We start from the raw sequence: 22,024 nt of genomic DNA, 5'->3' as shown, positions 1-22,024 counted from the left end.
TGCGGATGGCTCCGCCCCGTGATCACGATTGGCGGAAGGCGACGGCGCAGGGCCAATAAAACGGCTCGATTGGAAGTGACGAGGACGGGAGGATAAAAAGGCACTGTTCGGGGTCGAAAAGGAAGAAGAAGAAGATCGGGACAGAAAAGCCGTTTTGGTGGAGGCTGTTGTGCTGGGAGCGTGCTGTGTTGTTGCGCTGATTCGAGCCTGGTTTTCATCGTGTCTTGTAGCCTTGCTGAGCCTCGTGCCTCACCTTGGTTGGCTCTGGGGTTCTGCTAGCTCGGAGTACGGGGTCGAACGGCGGGCGGACCTGCCTCCCTCTCCTGCTCGCAACTTGGCGCCAGAACTGGTTCCCTGGCGGCTGTGCGCGGGCTTGGGCCAGGACCAGGAGGTCGACAGCACCACGGTGTCTCCTGCCCCTGACGAGCGCAACGCCAGCTCGTCCGACGCCAATCCAGGGACTGTTGCGTCCACACCACGGGCCAGCCTGACCACCAGGACGAGCTACGTTTTTTGTGTGTGTGTATGTGTGTGTGTGTGTGTGTGTGTGTGTGTGTGTGTGTGTGTGTGTGTGTGTGTGTACCTGGCGCCTTAGAGGGTTTGAGATTTGTCTCTTCATTGGAATTGTCTGTGTTTTCCCCACGCCCGAACCCACACCACCATCCCGTCGAATCGCCCCGGATCCCTCTTCTTGCCGAGTCTTGTTATTTCTGGTTAGAGAAATAAACGTTATCAACTCAGTGAAAAGCGACTCGTGCCACCTTCCTCGTCCCGTTTGCGGTAGAGCGATTGAAACCGCCATCTTTGGGTTATAAATAAATAAACCGCCTCCATCGTTTCGGCTCATTCTACATTGACGGGACTGTTCAAGTCCCGTGGACGTCACAATACTTTATTCACGTACTCACATTCTAATAGTACATACTTTATACATGTACTCACATTCTAATTGGACATACTTTATACACGTACTCACGTTCTAATTGGACATACTTTATAGACGAACTCACATTCTATAAGTACATACTGTTGTAGGATTCCCACCCGTCGGCGTGCGAATGACCGCGTCTAACCAATAGCGGTCGCTTCGCCCACCGAACGGACAATCCAGTCATGACTTTCTGGAACAACGCCAGAAACCAGTCAAGGGTGGGTTTTTAATCCCACCACGGCCCAGTCCGTATTCTACTCGCGCGAAATAGGGTCAATCGCCGAATATCGATATACCTAAGTACCCGCGCGGGTAACCTACAGAGGGACGATACCTCGGCGAAGGCCTGCTTGGACACGAACCGCTTAAGTGGTCCGTTCCGTTCTGGGATAACCGAGCGGGTATTATCGCCAGACCTCGCCGGACCCGATTCTATTTATCGGCTATTTAAAAATCAACTATATTCCGAGTGCATGATGGGGCAGTTAAATGAGGAAATGGACGCAACGAACAGGTTTACATTCGCTATAATAAAGCACGTATGCAATTAAACAAGGCAAAACACGTGTGCAATTTTCCAAGCAACAAAAGCACGACAAAAGAACTACAACCGTCTACTTATTATGTACAGTCACTTGCACTTCGCAGCAGTTCCTACTTATTAGACGGGCCCACGGAAACACGTACGCACACACGCGCGCGCGCGCGCGCACACACACACACACACACACACACACACACACACACACACACACACACACACACACACACACACACACAAGAAATGGGGGCAGAGGCCTTTAATAACGGGGTCCAGCTCGGAGGACAGGTGAGCTGAAACCCAGAACCTATCTCGAACCTCTCCACCTCGTGTGGTCTTCAAGTTGTTCGGACCCGAGCTCCAGCGAGAGCGAGCTGGATCCAATCGCCGAGCCGCGATCCTTCCCGAGCTCCCGCGAATCCTCCCACGCTTCTCAACACGTACTGGTGAGACGAGGCGCCGATCCTTCCCGTTGAGTCGCTTCTCAACTCGTGCTGGTGAGACGAGGCGCCGAACCTTCCCGTCGATGCGTCGCTTCCCCGAGGAACCACCTCCACGAAGAAGTCGATGAGTCGCACCATGCCGGGAACCAAAATGGAGAACAAAGAGCTCCACGAACCAAGAAGAAGAAGCCACCACTTGCAGCTCGAGCCAAACGACCGGCTTAACTTCCTTCCAAACAGGGCAGCTTGAAGCAAAAAGCTCTCCCGAGCCAAGCAGAAGCCGAAGCTCACGGAGCCATCAAAGCAAAAAGCCTCCAAAAAGCCTCCTCCCGAGCCAGGCCTCAGCCGAAGCTCACCGAGCCAGCCGAAGCAAAAAGCTTCCGAAGGCCTCAACCCTAACGCAAGCCAAGCAGGACCCGACGGTCTGCTGAACGACTCCCCTCAACTCCCTTCTCCAACTCTGCCCTTCCATCTCTGCCCACGAACAAAAGAAAAGATCTCCTCTCATCCTTCTTCCGCCCTTCCCACACTCCCGGCGTGACTCATGACTCATGCCCTCGTGCTCCATCCCCCGCTCAGCCATGGGTGGGAGGGAGTTGTTGACATCATGAGTCACGGAACGGCAGGGTGGTTCTTCCTCTTCGCAGAAGAGGGGGAGGGATGGCTCCATTGTTCGTTCCCTAACTATTAAATCGATCCGCAGCGCATCTAATCGATTTCTGAACATCTAAACAATGAAAGGTGAGCTATCTCGGGAACAAGCACTTATCGACATTGCTGACTGAAGGAACCTGTATGTTGTGTGCAATCGAATTCCAAATTCGTAACAATACTTTATAGATGTGCTCATATTCTAATTGTACATACTTTATACACGTACTCACATTCTAATAGTACATACTGTTGCAAATTCGCGCCCGCCGGCGTGCGGTCAGCCGCTCGACTCGAATGACGGCCGCCTCGCCCACCGGAACGGACAATTTTTTTTATTTTTTTTTTTTTGTATACCTTGGTCGAGGCTCGTATGAGAGCGAACACACAACTCACAGCAAGGAGGCATGAGACAAGAGGGGCGGGAGTGGAAGGGACAAAACATTGGGGAACAGACACAGGTGAACTGTGGAAGGGAGAGGGATGGGGATGGGACGGGGAACATGGCGAGGAGAAGATGGACATTACAGGGACTTTCAGGAAGGAAAGCAGAAGAATTGAAGGAAGTGGGCTTGGGTGGATTATCGGGGGTAGAAAAGATCGAGGATTTGGATGGGGGAAGATAAGAGGTGGTGGTGAACAGCTGTTTTGAAAGCCTGGAGGGAAAAATGGGAAAGAATAGAGTGAGGAAGTTTATTCCAAAGGCGGGAAAAAAGAGGAATGAAAGAGTGAAGATGAGCAGTGATTCGTGATTTTGGTAGTTTTACCAGAAGGGGGTTGTTGGCGGACCTTGAGCGCCCTGTGGAAATGTGGTTGGGACAAATCGCAGAGAGAGCAGGGGGGGCAAGGCTGGAGAGGAGTCGGTAGAAGACAGAAAGACCACCGACTAACCTGCGGTGATTGAGTGAGAGGCCCAAAGACTCAGCTTCATTGCGGGAGATGCCGATGATCTTAAATGCCCTGGTTTCGACAGCGTGAAGTCGAGAAAGGTGGGAGGCAGGAGCACCAGCCCAGAGGGGAGAGCAGTACTCCATCAGGCTACGGACAATTCTGTCGTGACCCTCTCGGAACAATGCCGGGAGCTAGTCACGGGTGGGGGTTTAACCCACCACGACCGTGCCAATTGCCCACCCGCGCAGGATAGGGTTGCTCGCCAAATTTGATCTACCTAAGTACCTGCGCAGATGGTCGACCGGCGATCGTACCTCGCCGCAGGCCGACTCCAGACACGAACCGCTTAAGCGGTCCGTTCCCTGCTACAGTGATAACCAAGCGGTGTTATTGTCGGCCTCGACGGTTCCAATTAATTATCGGGTGTATTAAGCCCACTACGAACCCTTTACGTGAAGCAGGATGGAGGGTCAATTAAAAGGAAGGGGACGAAGAGAAACGGGCAGAGTTCAACATGCAAGCACTTTATTTACACGACACACGGAGAGCACACATATACAGCCAAACAGTCAAAATGCACATATATCAACCCAAACAAAAGCAACAATGCAGAGCTACAACCGAATAAGACCGACACACAGAAACACTTAAACAGTTCTACTTTACAAGACACGGCGCCACAAGATCCGTACAAAAACCCTGAAAAGAAATGGTGACTTCCCTTTGAGCCGTCGAGTCCCTCTCCCACGTCCGTCGACGTGGTCGCGCCTGGCCACGACTTCGTGCCCTGGCGTGGTAGGCGAGTCCACTCCAGCGTGCCTCGCGCCGGCACGTGTTGGCCACTCGACGCCACGGCCAGAGTTTCTGGCGCTATCCCAGCGCGGATAGAAGGGGGGGGGGAAACGTTGTTGCTCGAGGTCGCGGTGTGGGGAATGGCAGACGCTCCGTCCCGCCAGCGGGGTCTCGGGACCGCCCCACAGAAGATCAGGCCAGCGGTCACCACGAAGAGAAGAGGACGAGCGAGCCGGAAGACAGGAAGAGGACAAGAGCAACAACAGCGCTCCTTCCGTGTCAGACTTTTTATCCCCCGGGGCTCCGCCCTTCACTCTGCCCCCGTTTTAGGCTCCACCCTCCTTCGAGAGGGTTCTCGAAGAGGGGCGTTCCCTCACCCGAACCGCCTCACGCTGGTCATCCACCAATCGGCGGCGAGCTGCCCCTCCCCCTTCTCCTCTCTCACACCAAGCGCGGAGAAGAATGGCGCGAAAAACCCACCAGCATCGTTGGCAGTTTTCGTCCGTTTTAAATAAAAGATAGGGAAAGAAAAACGACTTACTCAAAGCGTCGCAGCCCGGATGGATCACATAAATTCCCTCCAGACAACGGATTTGGGCTAACTACACATGTACTAAAGAGATATCTCACCTACGGGACCTGAATGGTGGTTTGCAAATTTCCACAGCCGTAACAATACTTTATACACGTACTCACATTCTTATAGTACATACTTTATAGACGTACTCACATTCTAATAGTACATACTTTATACACGTACTCACATTCTAATAGTACATACTTTATACACGTACTCACATTCTAATAGTACATACTTTATAGACATACTCACATTCTAATAGTACATACTTTATAGACGTACTCACATTCTATTAGTACATACCTTATAGGTCTTCCGGTGTAGCCTTTGTAATTATCCGGTGTTACCTTTAAAGACATCTTCCGGTGTAGCCTTTGTAACTCTGCTGTCGATGTCTTCTGCGAACGATAGATTGTGATACCATAACTCCAACACTCTGGAGGTTGTTGGTGATATCACGAACCGTTGTTTAAGGTTTTTATTCACGGCTCCGATGATTTTTTCAGTCATCAACTGCAGTTGTTTTCCTTGGCCGAAGTGGACATTGTCTATTGCTAAGTACAGGAGAGGTTTCTTTCTTTTTCAAGATAGGCCTGTTCCAAGTTGATGTATTTGAGATGCCCAATTTTTGTGCCATGGTTCTAATTGAATTATTTTGTTCTATCAGATTCCGAATTGCGTGTTTTTCTTTCATAGACAGTTATCTGGTCTTCATGTTGGTTTTTGCCGACTGGCTCCCAAGGCAAAAGCAATGAGTAAAACCAAGACGAGACATTCAAAGCTCTTTTACGTGTGAACAATCAATGCAACAAGAATCACCTGAGCAACAAGAATCAGCTGTCCATCTTTGTTCCAATACTTATGCTTACCTAAAATGGAGGACTGAACATAAAAAGTGTTATTGTTCCACAATGGCAAAACATGTACGTACAAAAATACTAAAAAATAAAATCTGACCTTCTATACTCTTGTCTCATCTTCATCTTTTGATCTCAAATCCAAATTTATTGATGACGAGACGACCCGTGAACCCGTTGTGACAGCGATTGATGAAAAAAAAAAAAAAAAACAAGACAAAATTTTAACATTATTTAGTGGTCCAACTTTAACTTGAAGAAAATTTGAGCATTTACCTCAGGAGTCATCGTTCAACGAAGCACGCGTCTAAACACAATTTTATTTATTAACGAACACGGAAGTATGAGATCAAAACGGCGATGTTTATTTTATGCTTAAAAATAAATTTTTCTTTGTCTATACTAAATGCTTGAGATTTTTTAATAAATCATTTCAAGGAGAAAAAAAAAAGATAGCTCAAGTGAACTTTACCGCTGAGGTTGTTTGCATTGATCAAATTCTCCCGAAGAGTACTTGGCTGAATCGGGAATTGATTTTTTAATAATTTTTTCGTTGCCCGATTCTAACGAAACTTGATACCGCACACTGCAGGAGAATGGTGAGTCAGGTGGCCCTAAAATTTTTGCGCTATCGTGTACCGTTTTGGCTGTATTTCTGGAACATACATACACACATACATACAAGATGAGGGTTAAGTAATATATATATATATATATATATATATCAATAACAAATTTGACTTCACTCTTACTATACCTCATGGAGGACACTGTACATATATTGTCATGTTGAGGGGGTGTAACCTCTACCTGGACAGATGGCCAAGCTTCTCCCTTGAAGGCTGACAGCCGAAACTCAGATTAATGCGGGCGTGGGAAGGGGGCGCAATGGCGATGGAGCAGAGGAGCAGAGCACAGACGCACTGCACCAGTACAGCACAAGGGGGGGTTCTACTCACACCCCACTGAAAATACATGGATACAGCTTCTTAAAAGGAATACATTTAATGAAAAATAGACAAATATTTACAAAGGACAGTAATTCAAAAGGGCAACGATAATAATGAAGTAAATAAATCCTAAAGTCGAAGTGCCTCTTCACACAGACTGAAGTACAGACAAAGGGAAAACAGAATAAAAAGAAAACCCTTCCTTTCGAGTATTCTTGTACTTAGCTTGGCCCAGAGCTGGTCTTTGTGGAACTTGGAATTGAGGCGCTTATATTCGCACGGGCAGACAGGCGCAACAAAACGGCGCCTCGTTTCTTCTCTCGTAGTGGGACAAACGCACGCCAGGCAATACACGAGCGGCACTCCACACCAAGGCTCAGAGACCCAGTGCAACGGCTTCGTGTGCCGATCGTCCTCACCGACCCAACCAAGAGCCAAAGGCCAGTGTCTTGCTTCACCACACGAGCTAAATTGCCTCAACACAAATACAAGGATCCTCTTCGGCATGCCGTCCTCCTCGGCGTGCGCTCACCCTGAACTCCACTCATGCGTTCCTCCTCCGAACTCTCCTCTAATGCCTCATGCGTCCGCTCTGCCGATCTCTCTCTCACCTCTCCAAAAAAATGCGCAACCAACGCTTCCTCTCAATCATGCCAATATATCCTCCGCCCCCGGGGAGTTGCCTGCTCGCAGGAAACCCGGGAAGGCGGGGCTTCTGCCTGCTCGGCGAGCTTCTGACATCACACCCAACAATCATCAGTCTCAGGGGTCTGACCGCCTGTTTTCACCCTTTGAAGGCATCGCTTTATGCCTGCTTGTAGTCGTTTTAGGGATGTGTTCCCCACCTTTATTGCCGATCTTGAAATGTAAAAACATAGGGAAAAATCTCAGATGGGTGATTACTTACTGGGGAAGCTTATTCTTAAACCCTAGCGAACTAACATGACACCACCCCCTCGTGTGGTGACACGTAACACTTAAGCTCACAGTTTCCCTACTTAGTTACATTGAGATGCCTCCGACATGTCCATAGACCAAGCAACTCTACACAATGCCAAATTCCCAATTAAATTCCTTCATCTACCCCCTCAACTGGAACTATATATATACACGTACTAATAAAAGGGTGTGTGTGTGTGTGTGTGTGTGTGTGTGTGTGTGTGTGTGTGTGTGTGTGTGTGTGTGTGTGTGTGTGTGTGTGTGTGTGTGTGTGTGTGTGTGTGTGTGTGTGTGTGGCCTCCATAACTCCAAAACCATAAAACCTCGCAGGCTGAAACTTTGCATACGTACCACAAAACTCCAAGGAAGAGCAAGAGTGAAAATTGGTTGTTTAGGTTAATTAAAACACCCACTTTGAAGATAATTAAAGGCCTAATTTAATTATATCCTTCATCAGGCGATCCTCGGCCACCTCGATCTCTGGGATCTTAAGGCGTTTCCTGGGTAACCTCTCTGGGATCTGAAGCTGCCATGTTTTTTACCTTCTCAGCCCTACCCTGATTTTGAACAGGCTGCAACAATTTCTGAACGATAGTTTTTCTTTCACTTTTTTCACTCATATCGAATGCCTGTTCATCACAGCTTCAAATCGTTGTGTACATCACTTTTGTAAGGATGATAAGTTTGCAAATTAGGAGCTTGGAGTAATTTCACACATTATGAGACGATTTTCCACCATCTACTCTCACGGATTAAAAAAAAGTATATCATCGAAATATTATTTCACTTTTTAGGATTGGATATCCTCCAGATTAAATAAGTGTCGAAATCTGTTGTGAAATCTGATAATTTAAAGAAATAAACGAGTCTTATAACTTTGCCGATATACCAATTTACTTAAACCAATGTTCCCTCATACTCCATACATACACAAGAAAATGTGTAATTTCCAAAGCTTTTAACTTTTTCTATTGTTTGGAGAATTATATTGAGTAAACAAAAAATTGAGGAACATTACAAAATTAACCACCTTCACTGACGTGTATGATTTAATGCATTTTAAAGCATCATTTAATTGGCGTGCTTGCATGAGTGCTGAAGCCACTTGCCGAGTGCCCACTATTGATAGCGGTACTGTGCTACGTCATTTTGAACAAGTGGTTCGTGCTCCGTCACCCTGAGCGAGTGGTTCGTGCTCCGTCACCCTGAGCGAGTGGTCCGTGCTCAGTCACCCTGAGGGAATGGATCGTGCTCGTAACCCTGAGCGAATGGTTCGTGTTCCGTTACCCTGAGCGAGTGGTTCGTGCTCCGTCACCTTGAACGAGTGGTTTGTGCTCCGTCACCTTGAACGAGTGGTTCGTGCTCCGTCACCCTGAGCGAGTGGTTCGTGCTCCGTCACCCTGAGCGAGTGGTTCGTGCTCCGTCACCCTGAGCGAGTGGTCCGTGCTCAGTCACCCTGAGGGAATGGATCGTGCTCGTAACCCTGAGCGAATGGTTCGTGTTCCGTTACCCTGAGCGAGTGGTTCGTGCTCCGTCACCTTGAACGAGTGGTTTGTGCTCCGTCACCTTGAACGAGTGGTTCGTGCTCCGTCACCCTGAGCGAGTGGTTCGTGCTCCGTCACCCTGAGCGAGTGGTTCGTGCTCCGTCACCTTGAGCGAGTGGTCCGTGCTCAGTCACCCTGAGGGAATGGATCGTGCTCGTAACCCTGAGCGAATGGTTCGTGTTCCGTTACCCTGAGCGAGTGGTTCGTGCTCTGTTACCCTGAGCGAGTGGTTCGTGCTCCGTCACCCTGAGCAAGTGGTTCGTGCTCCGTCACCTTGAACGAGTGGTTTGTGCTCAGTCACCCTGAGCGAGTGGTTTGTGCTCCGTCACCCTGAGCGAGTGGTTCGTGCTCCGTCACCCTGAGCGAGTGGTTCGTGCTCCGTCACCCTGAGCAAATGGTTCGTGCTCCGTCACTTTGAACGAGTGGTTTGTGCTCCATCTCCCTGAGTGAGTGGTTCGTGCTCCGTCACCCTGAGCGAGTCGGTCGTGCTCCGTCACCCTGAGCGAGTGGTTCGTGCTCCGTCACCCTGAGCGAGTGGTTCATGTAATAAAACCCAATTTCTGAGCCGTTTGCAGAATTAATGTGTTTTCTCCAATTTTTTCCACCCATCACATGCAGCTGTTTATCGAGGTTAGTAAAGGTTTGTGAACATATCCTTGAAATGTCGACATAAATGCAACGTTGTTTTTCGGTGAAAGCTACTCAAGGTTTCTGTGTTGCAGACAGTAAGCACTGTAGTCGGTAATCACACTGACTCCAACTTGCCAATATCAGCCAAGCACGTGTGTGTGTGTGTGTGTGTGTGTGTGTGTGTGTGTGTGTGTGTGTGTGTGTGTGTGTGTGTGTGTGTGTGTGTGTGTGTGTGTGTGTGTGTGTGTGTTGTTCATAAAGTACAACATATTCCTTCTGCTATATATATATATATACATATATATATATATATATATATATATATATATATATATATATATATATATCTATCTATGTGTCTCTGTGTCTATATATATATATATATATATATATATATATATATACAGTGCAGTGCCCTGCTCCCAGATCTCCTCTCTCACTTTGTCCGTCTGTCTCTGTCTCTGTCTCTGTCTCTGGACATATCCGGACGTGTCCGGGGCAGGGTTTTCCTCCAGACGTGTCTGAGTAGTGTTCGTCTCCGGACAGCTTGGCTCTGGACGCGTCTGAGCGGTATTTATGTTTGGACAGGAGTTTCTCTCCAGACGGGAGTTTGTCTCCAGGTCGTGTTTATAGTACGACTGGAAGAAAATGGATTTCAGTCATTATTTTGTTTCCATCTTCACTGTTATTCTCTGCAGAATCATTTTGATGAGACAGCTTGAATCGTAATTAACGCTCCACCTCACGTCTGCCTTCCCTTCCTCTCCCCTCATACTGTCTTCCCTCCCCCCACCCCTCCTCGCTTCCACTCCCTCCTCTCTCCTTTCTCCTCCACCTCTTCACTCTCTCCCCTACCCGTCTCTCCCTCTTTCCCCTTGTTTTGTATTACCATTAGCGAAGCAACGGATGGTATTTGCTTGAACAAAATATAAATATATATATATATATACATACATACACACACACACACACACACACACACACACACACACACACACACACACACACACACACACACACACACACACGAAGGTGGATACTTCGAGACCTGGGAGGGCTCTGTTCCACCTTGTGAAACCTGCACATGGAGATATCGCTCGCACGCACACACTGTTTCTTTAAAGTGCAATTTAGTATGTGGATTATAAGTTCAGCACAGAGTGAAATTAAATTCTATTTTAATGAAATAATAAATTGCTTTGTAATTAAACCTACATGATTAAAATAAAATAAAAAAACTTTTGTACAATGTTCATCTTTTCAAAACAAAAAGTCAGCAAAATCATTCCAGAGTATGAAATGTACTTTTGTGTTGTATAGTATTGTATTTAGGTTATCCAGATTACTCCGATCTGGTTTATAAAAATAAGACATTTGTGTAGGTTTGTAAGGAGAATGGTTCACACAGGGTCAGTGCAGCGTTTGTGAGGACGGATGTGTTTGCAAGGTGAGAGACATTTGTAGGGGGAGACTCGTAATAAAGCCGCAATGCCTGAGTGGATGTGGGGAAACTGTACCCACTGGGATTCCTAACGACAGAAAACCTCTGGATGTGCATCGCAGATGGCTCGGTGGCCTCTCTGTCTTCTTGCCGCTTCATTTCTGGCCATGCACCGGCTGCCCTTTGTGCGGCCCCCTCCCCACAGGTCTCTCCAGGATACATCACATTCTGACAGTAACCCATCTCTGGTGAAAATCCCAAACTCCAGGCTCACTGCTCACCTCCACTCATTTGTTCCTCTTTTCTCCCACCTGTAGAACTGACTTCCTCAGTCTGCTCAATCTCATTCTGTCCTCCAGGGCTTCAACATGGCACTGTTCACCTCCTCCTCTGCATCCTCCGTCTTTATACCCTCGTTAACATACTCCAAGCTCACCCGTTCCTTTCCAGGCTATTGAGTTTTCTCCCCCACCTTTCCATTTATTTGTTCCATTGCTCTTTCATCCCTGGTTTTCCCTTCCTGTTCTTTCATCCTCTTACTTTGTTTTGCTTTGGCTTGAATGCCACTTCTGCCCCCACCACGTCCTCCTCCCCATCCCCTTATTTTCTCCTCCTCCTCCTCTTCCTCTTGTCCACTCTTCCTCCAAGTGTCCCCTTGTTACCTCCCAGTTGGCGTGTTTCCCTGCTTCCCACTGTGTTCTCGCTCTTCCATGAACCTTGACTTTGTGTACAAAAACAATCTGATAGATCTCTTGGAATAATTAAGCACATGGATAGAGTATAAAATAAATAAATAAAAAGTGTTTATAAATTGACTATGTGGGATATGAATCCGGGTATCATCGATAGTATTGTAAGATGGGCCAAAAAGCATGGCACCATCAGGTGACCTAAGCTACAGGTATTGGAAAACAAATGGAAATGCCTGGGGAAATGAGATTCACCAAGCAACAGCTTCCACACCACAGGTGTGGCCCATATGTCAAATAAGCAAATAACATCCCAGCATGCTTAGGGTCACGTATAAAAATGCTGCACAGCCCTGGTTCCCCACAAGGTTTGATGAGCACGACACTGATGTTATCCATACGCCATGGCCATCTCTCACCAGATCTGAACCCAATATATATATATATATATATATATATATATATATATATATATATATATATATATATATATATATATATATATATATATTAAACATCAAGATGATTGCAAATGAGAGATAATGATGAAATTTCTAAAAATACAGAATCATCAAGCCTCTCGGAACTTACTGGATGGCTGCAGCGTCTGGTGATATGTTCGCCTGGCAAGGGAATCCGGATTAAAGGGCACCTTTGGAAGCAAGTTCTTGTCGAATGACACGATTAAGAACGATGTTCTGCATTGAATATGTCCACGTGCTAAATCATTCCATAGTCAGAGCACACAGAGTTCCACTCCAGTGAGACGAGAGTCTCCAATGATTTCGAAATACTCTAAAAAGTGATGTAATTATCATTTACACAATAAATGCAAGCCCAGTTACGAGTACTGAACCTCAATGTGGCAATGGCGGAAGTCATCATCATCATCATCATCATCATCATCATCATCATCATCATCATCATCATTAACGTTCTGTACTCGTTACAGGGCGTCAGTTATGCCGAAGGAGGCTCTTCATGAAGGTCACAATTCCCCAAGTGTCTCCCCTCTGACGCAGGACACTCGGCTCAAGGTGGTAGGAATCTGTAACAAGTTCAGGGTGCCGGCGATAACTCGCCTCCTCTTTAGCGAAGGATCTGAGGGACGGGTGCACACATTGATCGACATGTTTACGAAACACCATGGTGACAATTTCTGACCAGAGGCCGATATTCGAACGCAGGTGAGACGGTGCCGGCCGGAGGGGAGTGATGTACCTTCCTCGAGGAGTCTAGGTTATCCTGCCAGCCATGTGTAGGAAATGGTAATCATGATAACCGGTACATGATTACACTCGGGCTTACTCAGCACATAAAAGCTGTAAACACAGGTGTGTGCTGAAGTGGTGTTGCGATGGTTCATGTCCCCCTCTTGGCACATCATCCAGTATTTGTTTATATGTTCAGGGTTGTTTGAAGGTTACATTACACGTCAACTGTGAAACTCTGTACTTTGATTGAAAAAAACGTCGATTCATAAATTACAGTATCGATTCATTGAACTATTATTTATTTATTTTGGTACTGACACCACCGGAGGTGAACATCCGAATCCTCATATAAGAATTTTTTAATTTTTTAATTGATTCTTCATCAAAAAAGTTGTGGACGGATTCGGACGAAACTTGGACACTGGACACGTTGGGTGTGTGACAAGGAAGAATGGATTTGATTTTGGTGAAGATCTGGATACGGATAGGAGAAATTTTTTAATTACCCTGTGCACGCGAAGCGAAGGGTGGGGGTGGGGGTGGGGTTGAGCATTCCGTCGTGTCAGTAAATCGAAAACCGTTCAACGGAGGAAATTTAAACTTTACCACATGTCACGTGACCATTTGATATAGCACAAAAATTGAGTGTACATGGAAAAACGTTCAAAGTTTAATTTGTACACATTTACCTCAAAAGTGTAGATCGAGGCAATTACAAATTTAGCGCCAGAAGAGTTTGCTCGCTCCCAGAGCCGCCGACAGCCAGAATGGGACCCGGTACAATACGAGGCGTCAGCCCCCTTCATCAATCAATCATCAGGGCCCCCTTCATCAATCAATCATCAGGGACCCTTCATCAATCAATCATCAGGGTCCCCTTCATCAATCATCAGGGCCCCCTTCATCAATCATCAGGGCCCCCTTCATGAACCATCAGGGCCCCCTTCATCAATCATCAGGGCCCCCTTCATCAATCAATCATCAATCAATCAATCATCAGGGACCTTTCATCAATCAATCATCAGGGTCCCCTTCATCAATCATCAGGGCCCCCTTCATGAACCATCAGGGCCCCCTTCATCAATCATCAGGGCCCCCTTCATGACCATCAGGGCCCCCTTCATCAATCATCAGGGCCCCCTTCATCAATCAATCATCAATCAATCAATCATCAGGGACCCTTCATCAATCAATCATCAGGGTCCCCTTCATCAATCATCAGGGCCCCCTTCATCAACCATCAGGGCCCCCTTCATCAATCATCAGGACCCCCTTCATGAACCATCAGGGCCCCCTTCATCAATCATCAGGGCCCCCTTCATGAACCATCAGGGCCCCCTTCATCAACCATCAGGCCTATCAGTGGGATACAAAGCATGACCTGTTTAACCTGGTGGAGGTTTGCACACGAGCTTATTCCAGTTATTATTATTAGTATTATTATTATTATTAGTATTATTATTACTATTTCAGAACTTCCCATTTATTCCAAAGCTTGTGTGTTCCCTCGATAACTATGTACAACTCATTGACTGCACAGCTGATCGCAGCAGTAACTCACTGGTCACTGCACACAACCAGCAATTACATTCTTAAACACTTCGGAAAGCAAGAATCCGTTCCCACTGGTTACCGCGGTAAACAACACGCGCATGGATTAGAGATTGTGTGAAACAAGTTCAACTGGTAAAGATCGTATTGAGCTCTTACATGAGCCTCGATTGATCAATTAATTAAAAAGTGTCGTGCAGGTGAAGAGTGCACAAGCGGATGTTATCCTTCCGACACTTACACCACCTGAGAGAACTAATAGATATATATATATATATATATATATATATATATATATATATATATATATATATATATATATATATATATATATATATATATATATATATATATATATATATATATATATATATATACACATATTGTTGTGGTTGACAAAATTCACAAACCACCATTCAGGTCCCTTAGGTGAGATATCTCTGTAAGTATATGTGTAGTTAGGCCCAAACCCGTTGCTTAGAGGGAATAAATGTCATTCATGCGGGCTGCGACCCTTTTAGATAGCCGTTTTTCTTTTACTATCTTTATTTTGGACCAGCCGCCATCACACAACAACCACCAACCACAACGCCGCTTCACAACAACAACCACCAACCACAACGCCGCTTCACAACAACAGCCACGACCTTTACCGTCACAACTCGCCACCATCGCATCACCACCATTCTTGCGCCACTTGTGGGCACCAATACTGGACTCGTGCAGGGCGCGCACCGAGCAGCGTGTTCAGAAACATCACAGACTTTCCGAGAAAAACGGATCAAAAACGACTCACGCCCACTTCTGTTCCGTCCTATCGGAGAGCGTGGGGCGATTTGGCCCCGCCTCCAGGGCGTTGGAGTGAGGTCGCTATATGCAAATTCATGGATCAAAAAGCATTCACGCCCACTTTTCCTCGGTCCAATGGGGAGCCAGATAGAGGTGAAGGGTCGGAGGTAAAGAGTCAAAGGTGGGGGAGCGAGGCCACGGGGGATATAAACGGCCGCGCTCGCCAAACAGTTCAGTTCGGAGGAGAGAAGTCAAGAGTTCGCAGTTCGAGTTCGCGGTTGGGAGTTGTCGGTGGAGCTGGGAAGAAGAGGACGGAGCTGTGGAGAGGTGGCGGCGGCGAAGGCGATCGAGGGGGTGCTCGCGTCGGAGTCGGGGAGCGGCGGAGGGAGAGGCCGGCGGCGCGACCGAGGTCGAGGTGGAGACGCTCGTCGCGGGACCCGAGACAGGGTGATATCCTCCTCCCCCCCCGAGCATCAACAACCCCCTCCTGTTTCCCCCCGCGCTGAGATAGTGCGACAAGGGGGCCCCTTTCCCACCCCCTACCAGACACTGTCCGCGAGGCCCGCGGAGTTGAGGCGCCACCGCCGCTCTGCGTCTCATCATCAGACGGGTAGGCCTGACACGGTCTCGGCCCCAGGCCCGCCTACCCCCCTCATCCTTGAGGGTGGTTCTTTTCTTTTGCTTTGGGTATCTGTGTTGTCGTCGCCGTCTGTGAAGTAAAATTGTATAAGTGTTGCCGTGTGCTCGGTAGTCGGATAGCTCTGCATTGTCTTCTTTTATATTTGCTTTTTGTGTAATATTGTGTTTCTTCTTTTACATGTGCTTTTGGTGTAATTGTATATGTGTGCTTTCCGTGTGCCGCGAAATAAATGTGAATTATGTTGAACTGTTTTCCCGCTTCGCTTCGTCTTTTCTTTCATTGAATCTCCATCTTGCTTCACGTAAAGGGTTGGTAGTGGGCTGGATACGCCTGATAATTAATCGAACCGTCGAGGCCGACGAATAACACCGCTCGGTTATCCCGATAGTACGGAACGGGTCGCTTAAAGTGGCCCGTGTCCGAAGTCGACCTGCGGCGAGGTGCGATCGCCCGGTCTACCCTTCGTGTGGGTACTTAGGTAGGTCGAATTTGGCGAGCAACCCTATCCCACGCGGGGGGCCGATTGGCACGATCGTGGTGAGACCGAAAGGTCCACCCGTGACTGGTTCCCGGCGTTAGTCCGAGAGGGTCACGACTGGATTGTCCGTCCGGTGGGCGACGTGCCGCGATTCGAGTTACGTGGCCGTCCGCACGCCGGCGGGCGCGAATCCGCAGCAATATATATATATATATATATATATATATATATATATATATATATATATATATATATATATATATATATATATATATATATATATATATATATATATACACACATGAAGACAACGGGCTTGTCGGATATCCGAGAGCTATGTGCACTCGCTTTTGAGATGGCTGAGCTGGGTTTGAATGTCGACCCAGGTGTACATAATCACCCTCGTGTTTCGCACACAGGACCATGCACGTCACGTGCAGCACGTGCCATCCATGGGGTGCACGTTAAGCCGCGTGTCCCATCTGCCAGTACCGGTCGTCGGTGGACATTAACCATCCCACAGTGTCCTTTGCAAAGATGAGGCAAGTTGACGGCAGCACCCTGAACGGATTACAAAATCCCAGCCCAATGTGCAGGGGGGCACCGCATCGGTGGCACAGCTTAGCCTCGGCGATAATGTAACCAGCGAGCTGAATTGGTAAATCGAATCCCAGTCGAATGTGCATTCGCTATGAACAAAAAGACCATCTCAAACTTTCATTTTTTAAACAGTGATCTAAAGCTCACGGAGGAAACTTGTACGACACGCATCAGGTACAACACAAAGACGTGAGTACACATCTGTGGACTTTAAAATGAATTACAAGGAAATCAGGAGATAATGGACAAACATGTGTATGGAATTTGAACCTGGGCTAGCAGCACCATGAGGAATTGGTTTAGAGGGAACACCAACACCTGGGCTAGCAGCACCATGAGGCATTGGTTCAGAGGGAACACCAACACCTGGGCTAGCAGCACCATGAGGAATTGGTTCAGAGGGAACACCAACACCTGGGCTAGCAGCACCATGAGGAATTGGTTCAGAGGGAACACCAACACCTGGGCTAGCAGCACCATGAGGAATTGGTTCAGAGGGAACACCAACACCTGGACTAGCAGCACCATGAGGCATTGGTTCAGAGGGAACACCAACACCTGGACTAGCAGCACCATGAGGCATTGGTTCAGAGGGAACACCAACACCTGGGCTAGCAGCACCATGAGGAATTGGTTCAGAGGGAACACCAACACCTGGACTAGCAGCACCATGAGGCATTGGTTCAGAGGGAACACCAACACCTGGACTAGCAGCACCATGAGGCATTGGTTCAGAGGGAACACCAACACCTGGGCTAGCAGCACCATGAGGAATTGGTTCAGAGGGAACACCAACACCTGGGCTAGCAGCACCATGAGGAATTGGTTCAGAGGGAACACCAACACCTGGGCTAGCAGCACCATGAGGAATTGGTTCAGAGGGAACACCAACAACTGGGCTAGCAGCACCATGAGGCATTGGTTCAGATGGAACACCAACACCTGGGCTAGCAGCACCATGAGGAATTGGTTCAGAGGGAACACCAACACCTGGACTAGCAGCACCATGAGGAATTGGTTCAGAGGGAACACCAACACCTGGGCTAGCAGCACCATGAGGAATTGGTTCAGAGGGAACACCAACAGGCAAACGTAATCGTGTTGTTAATAATGTTTGAAAACAAACTTGCAAAGTTTTTCAAAATGAAATTTCACATTTCAGAGGAAGTGTCTGATAACAACAATATAATAAAATATAATATTGAATATTTTCTGTGGCCTTGTTAAAATGAAAGAAAATGCAGGTATACAAAGTTGGTCCACAAATGGCATTACTCAAGGTCTGAGCTCCAAGGTCTCTTGTTTACGGTTCGGGAGTTAGTTCTCATTCATGTGACGTCACTTTCGTGCTCTGTAACCGCGTTCTTTCACTTACACCGGATTATATTACGGAACGAAGATTTACTCTTACTATCCAGGTCACCTTTCCATAAACACCCCAGGAGAGTTCGGTTTCCACCACCATGACCGCAATGCCAAAGACCCCAAAGATGAGAGCGTAGTCACTGAGCCTCTTGCGTCTCTCGAAGAGCGCGCGTCGCATCCCGAGTCTCTGGCCGACCCCGGTGGGTTTGCGACCCCCGGTCTTGCCGACCCCGTCTCTAGCTGGGGGACTCCGTGAGTGCTCTGGACATCTCGGTGCCGGTGGTGGTGCGGATACTCCGCAACAGCCCTTACTCGAGGGTCGCATGAGACCCCCGTTAGTGGCGCTCATAGCGATACGGTCTCAATGGCACACACGTCCCTCCTCGCCACGATTGTCACCATTATAAAGGCAACTCCCCGCTCTCGCTGGACCTCCGCCGGATGTCCCACACCCCCCGCCTGCCGGCTCAGCACCTTTATGGCGCGTGGGTTTCCCCGCCGCATGTTCCACGATACCAGGACTCTTCTCTCTCCCTCGCCCCCTCCCCTACCCCCTCCCCCCTCCCTCTTGCTCCTCGCAATGCGGGAAGTGCTGCCCGCCGGGCGCTGCACACAAAGAGCTACGTACGAGGAGGCCGGGACCTGCACCGAGGGGATGTCCGAGGGAGAGGAGCACCCGCGGGAAACGAGACCGAAAAGCCGATGCGAGCAAAACGCGCCGCAGCGGACGTGCCGCAGCCATAGACATTGCTGGGAAACATAGAGTGCGACACGCTCCGAGGAAGCATCCCCGCTCGTCGGAAACACCGATTCAGACTCTTATTCACACTCTAGACTTACTTCTACTTTCTATGTATTCGGTGCGGATAGAGTTCGCTGCGTCGATTTGAATTATTATCTTCGTGATGTCATATGATATAGCAAGGCAATTAGGTTAATATCATTGGTAATGAGCTTTGACTTTCAAAGCAATTATTTTGATAAAAATCCAACGGGAAAAGTTCTTTCTATTGTAAGAAACTTGTCATTGCATAATTCACGATTCAATATCGTTCACTTTGTTATTCGCTGACATGGATGTGTGTGATCTTTGTCCTCAACAATAATTGGCTTACTTTTGCGACCAACTTCTGTTCATTCTGCTAGTTATTATTGGAAATTTTATTTAAAAAATTAAAAACAGACCGTCTTGCAAAATAACCAAGTCAGAAAAGCCTCTCCATATTTACCAGTAAATAATAAAATTGCTTGAAGCAACCACCCCCCTCCCCACCCCCACACACACACAATAATAAATAAATAAACAAGCAGTCATAGACTGGTAGTTACGAAATCGTCAACTTGACCTCTGACCTTGTCTAATAAAAGCTGTCTCTCGAGAAGGTAGCGACGCAATCCAGAAGTTTCTACGATGATTCTGTACCAAACCATCAAAAAATCGAATGTTTGACCTCACTGTGACCTTGACCTTTGACCGATTTTTACCAAAATCTAATCAGCGCTAGCCATCACCCTCCTGAATCACGTGGTGTAATTTGACATTGGTAGCTTCTTCCGTTCTCGAGTTATCGTGCCTACAAACAAAACACAAACACACAAACAGATGAGGGAAGTCATCAATATACTTACGAAATCTTTAGATTTCGTAAGTAATAAATAATTAAATATCCCTCTGCCCCCACTCCTCCCCCCCCCCCAGTGAAATAAGTCGATAAACAGATACATTGGATTAATTTGGGTTCGATATGGTGCAGGTACGATGGGCCAAATGTCCTCGTGCTGTTCATCATTGTACAAGGTGACCACAAAATCCGGTCCTGACCTTACTTGTAACTTCCTCCATAATCTTCCTCCATAATCAATGATATCTTCCTCCATAATCAATGATATCCTTCCTCCATAATCTTCCTCCATAATCAATGATATCCTCTCACTTTTTGCAGGTGCCCAAAGTGGAGTTCGTGTGTCTAGTCAGCAGATTTAGATTTAGTTAAGATAACCCCATTTTTTTTTCTTTTTTTAACAAACGGTGGATTACTAAAGAAATCACCGCAGTCGAATGTGTCGGAATAATAAATCATTATTCCCGTTGAAGCCAAGTGTGCCTGCAGCGGAGAGGCCGATATCCGGAGCATGTGTTCTAACCTCGGTGAAATCAATGACATTAAAAAATATATCCATCTGAAACTTTCCATTGTGATCATGCATCATATGAAGCCAATGCGTACCAAAGAAGGTGTCATTTGAAATAAAAACAAAGGTTTATTAAATTGAATGGGTAATGTTTATTTTGTGGTCACCTTGTACAATCCCAATACCAATACTTTTATTACGAGAACGGCACTCGTAGAGTGCATAGTCTCGCCTCGCACCCTCATTATGAATAGAAATACCATTGTTAACTGAACACGCTACTATTATAACCCACTGCTATTCTGGCCCCTATACACCCTATTATATCACATGGTTTATTGGCATGGGTTATGAACGTCATAAATTTAATTCTTCACTCACATCGGGTCATAGATGAGATATATGAAGTTTCAGATAAGAATTTCAATTCAACCAATTATGGCTGGAATACCACTTCTCCAATGACATCATCATTATCACCTTATATACTCCATGGGGAGTCTGTTGATGACATATGCCGTGTCAATTTTTTCATTTAGCGGTTTCGGAGAAAATTATGTCCAAATTATTTTCCTTTAATCCAATATGACTACCATATCATGTGCATGATGATGTCATAAATCTAATTATTCTCTCTCATCGGGTCATAGATCAGATATACAGGATGAAGTTTCAGATTTTTTGGGATAAAAATGTCAATTCAACCAATTATGGCTGAAATACCACTTCTCTGATGACATCATCGTTATCACCCTATATACCCCATGGGGAGTTGATGACAAATGCCAAGATTCAAATTTTATTCGTTGAGCGATTTCAGAGATAAAGATGTCCAAATTTTTTCCTTTAATCCAACATGGCTGCCACACCATCTGACCATCATGACATCAGAGTTAGCAATAAAATATTCTCCATACGGAGTCCCGCTGATGTTTAAAGTTTTACGCTGATCGGACAAGCGGTTGCAGAGAAGAACATTTTTAAAGCAAAACTATAAAGGCACAGGCACGCACACACACACACACACACACACACACACACACACACACACACACACACACACACACACACACACACACACACACACACACACACACACACACACACACACACACACACACACACACACCTGGTGTTGGCACAGTGGTTAGGGCAGCGGCTTGGGATCCAAAAGATCCTGAGTTGAAGCCCCGTTGGGCCACTGAATTAATACACCAGGGGGTTGACTCAGCCTGTCATCCTTCCGAGGTCGGCGAAGTGAGTACCAGTGTACTGGGCCGGTGTGTACCCCGGTTAGAGTAGGTGTACCATATCCCTGTGTCATAAGAGGTGACCAGCGTTGCGTCAGGAAGAGCATCCGGCGTAAAACATGTGC

The 22,024-nt window shown here is 47.0% G+C and overlaps 1 protein-coding gene across 2 annotated transcripts in view; it reads right to left on the bottom strand.

Annotated features, from left to right (window-relative positions):
• Positions 1-22,024, bottom strand: part of LOC147020805 (small conductance calcium-activated potassium channel protein 2-like) — a 224,173-nt gene that overhangs the window by 197,093 nt on the left and 5,056 nt on the right. Inside the window, exon 1 of one of the 2 annotated variants that reach the window (XM_085896433.1) lies at positions 18,575-19,061. The exons of the other annotated variant lie outside the window; for it this stretch is intronic. Within the exon in view, the coding sequence (XP_085752559.1) occupies positions 18,575-18,865 (291 nt within the window). The 5' untranslated portion in view covers positions 18,866-19,061. Of the gene's footprint in view, positions 1-18,574; positions 19,062-22,024 lie in introns of those variants that run through there. 2 annotated transcript variants of the gene reach the window in all.

This window comes from Eptatretus burgeri, chromosome 9 (assembly GCF_056783735.1).
Source record: "Eptatretus burgeri isolate ZD-2024b chromosome 9, Ebu_testis_v1, whole genome shotgun sequence".
Classification (NCBI taxonomy): Eukaryota; Metazoa; Chordata; class Myxini; order Myxiniformes; family Myxinidae; genus Eptatretus; species Eptatretus burgeri.
Note: the sequence above shows the minus strand (reverse complement) of the source record. Positions and strands in the feature narration are given on the sequence as shown.